Here is a 2432-nt window from a genome sequence, read left to right on the forward strand (position 1 = left end):
TACCGCCCGGCTGGGAGAAGCGCATGAGCCGCAGCTCAGGTGCCTCGGGGGTCGGGGCTGGGGCGGGGCCGCGCGAGCCCAGGAAGCAGGGCTCGAGCTCTCACCTGGGACACGGCTCCACGGCCGCCTTTCTCCCGTAGGATCTTGGCTCCTGCACGTTGTCCCGGGAGTTGCAGCCCTGGCCCGTCCTGTGCAGGCTGTGACCCGGGGCTCTGGGAAACGGAGACAGGGGCGGGATTAGTGAGGGACTCAGAGACTGCAGCACTGCTCTAGGCATGCTGATACCTCTTGGCCTAAAGTACCCAATACCCTGGGGAAATCTGCACCCTGCTAGGGCGGGGGGAGGGGGACCTGGGAGGAGGACGCCACGGTACCGTGCAACGGGCGGGTGCCCCGGGGTGCACCCGGCCTCAGGTCCACAACTTAAACCCGGCTGACACCCTTTCTACTGAGTCTGCGATATCCGAGGTGATATTCTGAGGTCTGCCCCTGTTCTTGGTACAGAGGTTTGCCCCGTAATGACCGTGCACGTTTGTACCTTTCCCAGCGTCGTGCCAAGCGCTTTAAGTGTAAGTGCTCGCGCTCTCTCTCTCTCTCTCTCTCTCTCTCTCTCTCTCTCTCTAAGTGTCACAGTTCTTGTACAGTAGTTATTACTCCCGTTTTACAAGTGAGGAAAATCGGAGGCCAGGACACTGAAGGAATTCACCCACAATCAGGCAGTTTCAAGAGCTGAGGCCTTTTTCCCGTGTTCCTCCCAATGCCTGAGGAGCAGGCCCAGCATCTTTGGGAAGGGTCCAGGGTCACTCTGCTGCCTCCACAGCCCATAGTAATCATAGTCGCAGTAATGATTCATTTTTTACTCAGCGCCGGGCGTCGTGGTGAACACTCTGCATACCTTGACTCTTCCTGTCGGCTCCATGAGTATCGATGTCCTTACTTTCTGGCCTCGCGTCATTTTGCAGAAGAGAAAACTGAGGTTCGGGGAGATGGAGCCTCTTGCTGAAGCTCTAGAGTCAGTGGCTCCGCGGGATTTGCTCCCAGAATCCATGCACTTGGCTAACCTTGGCCTGACCCGTGACTCTGATCTCCAGCATAAGCCTGACACTGCAGAACTCTGGGGCACCCTGCTTAGCGGGACCCTGGCATTTTCTTCACGGGTGACACCCACCCCTTCATGGCGCTAGGTCCCCTAGGCAGCGCAGCCTCTCAGCTCTTGGAATGACACCCAGAACCTTCAGGGTCCTCTCTTCAAGCTCCTTGCATGTTTCTCGCTGCCTGGGGGACATCTGGCCTAGCTCTGCCGCACAGGGTGCTGGGTAGGGCTCAAGAGCAGAGCTTTTGGGTGTGGCAAACCGAGTTAGTCCCAGGTCTTCCTAAGGAGCACAGAATTAAATGCACAGCAATCCTTGCCGGTTGCAGCTATTACCAGAGATGCAGAAGTTGAGGCTTCAGCTTTGTCTTCCGTGTCATGGGGATAAGAGAAGCTGTCACAGTTGCGGCTGCAGAGGTAGAGAGGGTTTGCCTCACATACACGAGGCCCTGGCTGGTGGTGCGCATGTGAAACCCAGCTACTCGGGAGGCTGAGGTGGGAGGGTCCCTTGAGCCAAGTTCAAGGCCACTTAGCCCAACACAGCGAGTCTTTGTCTCAAAAAAAAAAAAGGAAAAGTCAGGTGTAGTGGCACATGCTTGTAATCTGAGGCAAGTGTGAGCCTGGCGTGGGGCAGTTTAACTTGGAGAGACCCCGTCTCAAAAAAATGTTTTTGAAAGAGGGCTGAGAATGCAGCTCAATTGAGAGGCCTTGAGTTTGATCCCCAGTAACTCAAAAAGAAAGGATTTCTGAAAACCTGTCCCAGCATAATAGGTGCCAGGCTGGGTGCTAAGCATTTTGCGGATGTGTGGACTCAGACCTTATTTTTACAGATAAGAAAATTGAGGCCCAGGGAAGGCAGAAAGTGGCTGAGCCAGATACAAATCCCAGGGCAGCCTGGCTGCCGAATTCTTGCCTCTTCCTGTGCCTCTTCCCATCTCTCTGCGTCCTTGGAGTTGTTTCCCCACGGCCTCTGCAGTTGTCTCCTCGTCTCGCCCGTTGAGCGCCGATCTGGCCCCACCTAGAACCGTAGCTCTGGAAGGACAGGGACCCCGGACTCGGGATCCTGGTCCTGGGGCCTGTGGCAGGCTCGGTGGCTTCGCCGAGTGAAGACCTCTCCCGAGCCAGTCCCTTACCGCGGTCGCCTGTCCCGGCCTGGGCTGAAGCCCCACTGCCTCCCCTCCCGCAGGCCGCGTGTACTACTTCAACCACATCACCAATGCCAGCCAGTGGGAGCGGCCCAGCGGCACTGGCGGCGGCGGTGGAGGCGGCGGAGGTGGCAGCAAAAACGGGCAGGGGGAGCCCGCCAGGGTCCGCTGCTCACACCTGCTGGTCAAGCACAGCC

The 2432-nt window shown here is 57.6% G+C and overlaps 1 protein-coding gene across 1 annotated transcript in view; it reads left to right on the plus strand.

Annotated features, from left to right (window-relative positions):
• Nucleotides 1-2: 2 nt before the first annotated feature.
• Nucleotides 3-2432, plus strand: part of Pin1 (peptidylprolyl cis/trans isomerase, NIMA-interacting 1) — a gene marked incomplete at its 5' end in the record, with an annotated part of 8982 nt that continues 6552 nt past the window's right edge. Inside the window, 2 exons of the mRNA XM_010635022.3 lie at nucleotides 3-39; nucleotides 2277-2429. Of these exons, the coding sequence (XP_010633324.2) occupies nucleotides 3-39; nucleotides 2277-2429 (190 nt within the window). The remainder of the gene's footprint in view (nucleotides 40-2276; nucleotides 2430-2432) is intronic.

The sequence above is a fragment of the Fukomys damarensis genome, unplaced genomic scaffold (assembly GCF_012274545.1).
Source record: "Fukomys damarensis isolate Sample0158 unplaced genomic scaffold, DMR_v1.0_HiC HiC_scaffold_37, whole genome shotgun sequence".
NCBI lineage: Eukaryota > Metazoa > Chordata > Mammalia > Rodentia > Bathyergidae > Fukomys > Fukomys damarensis.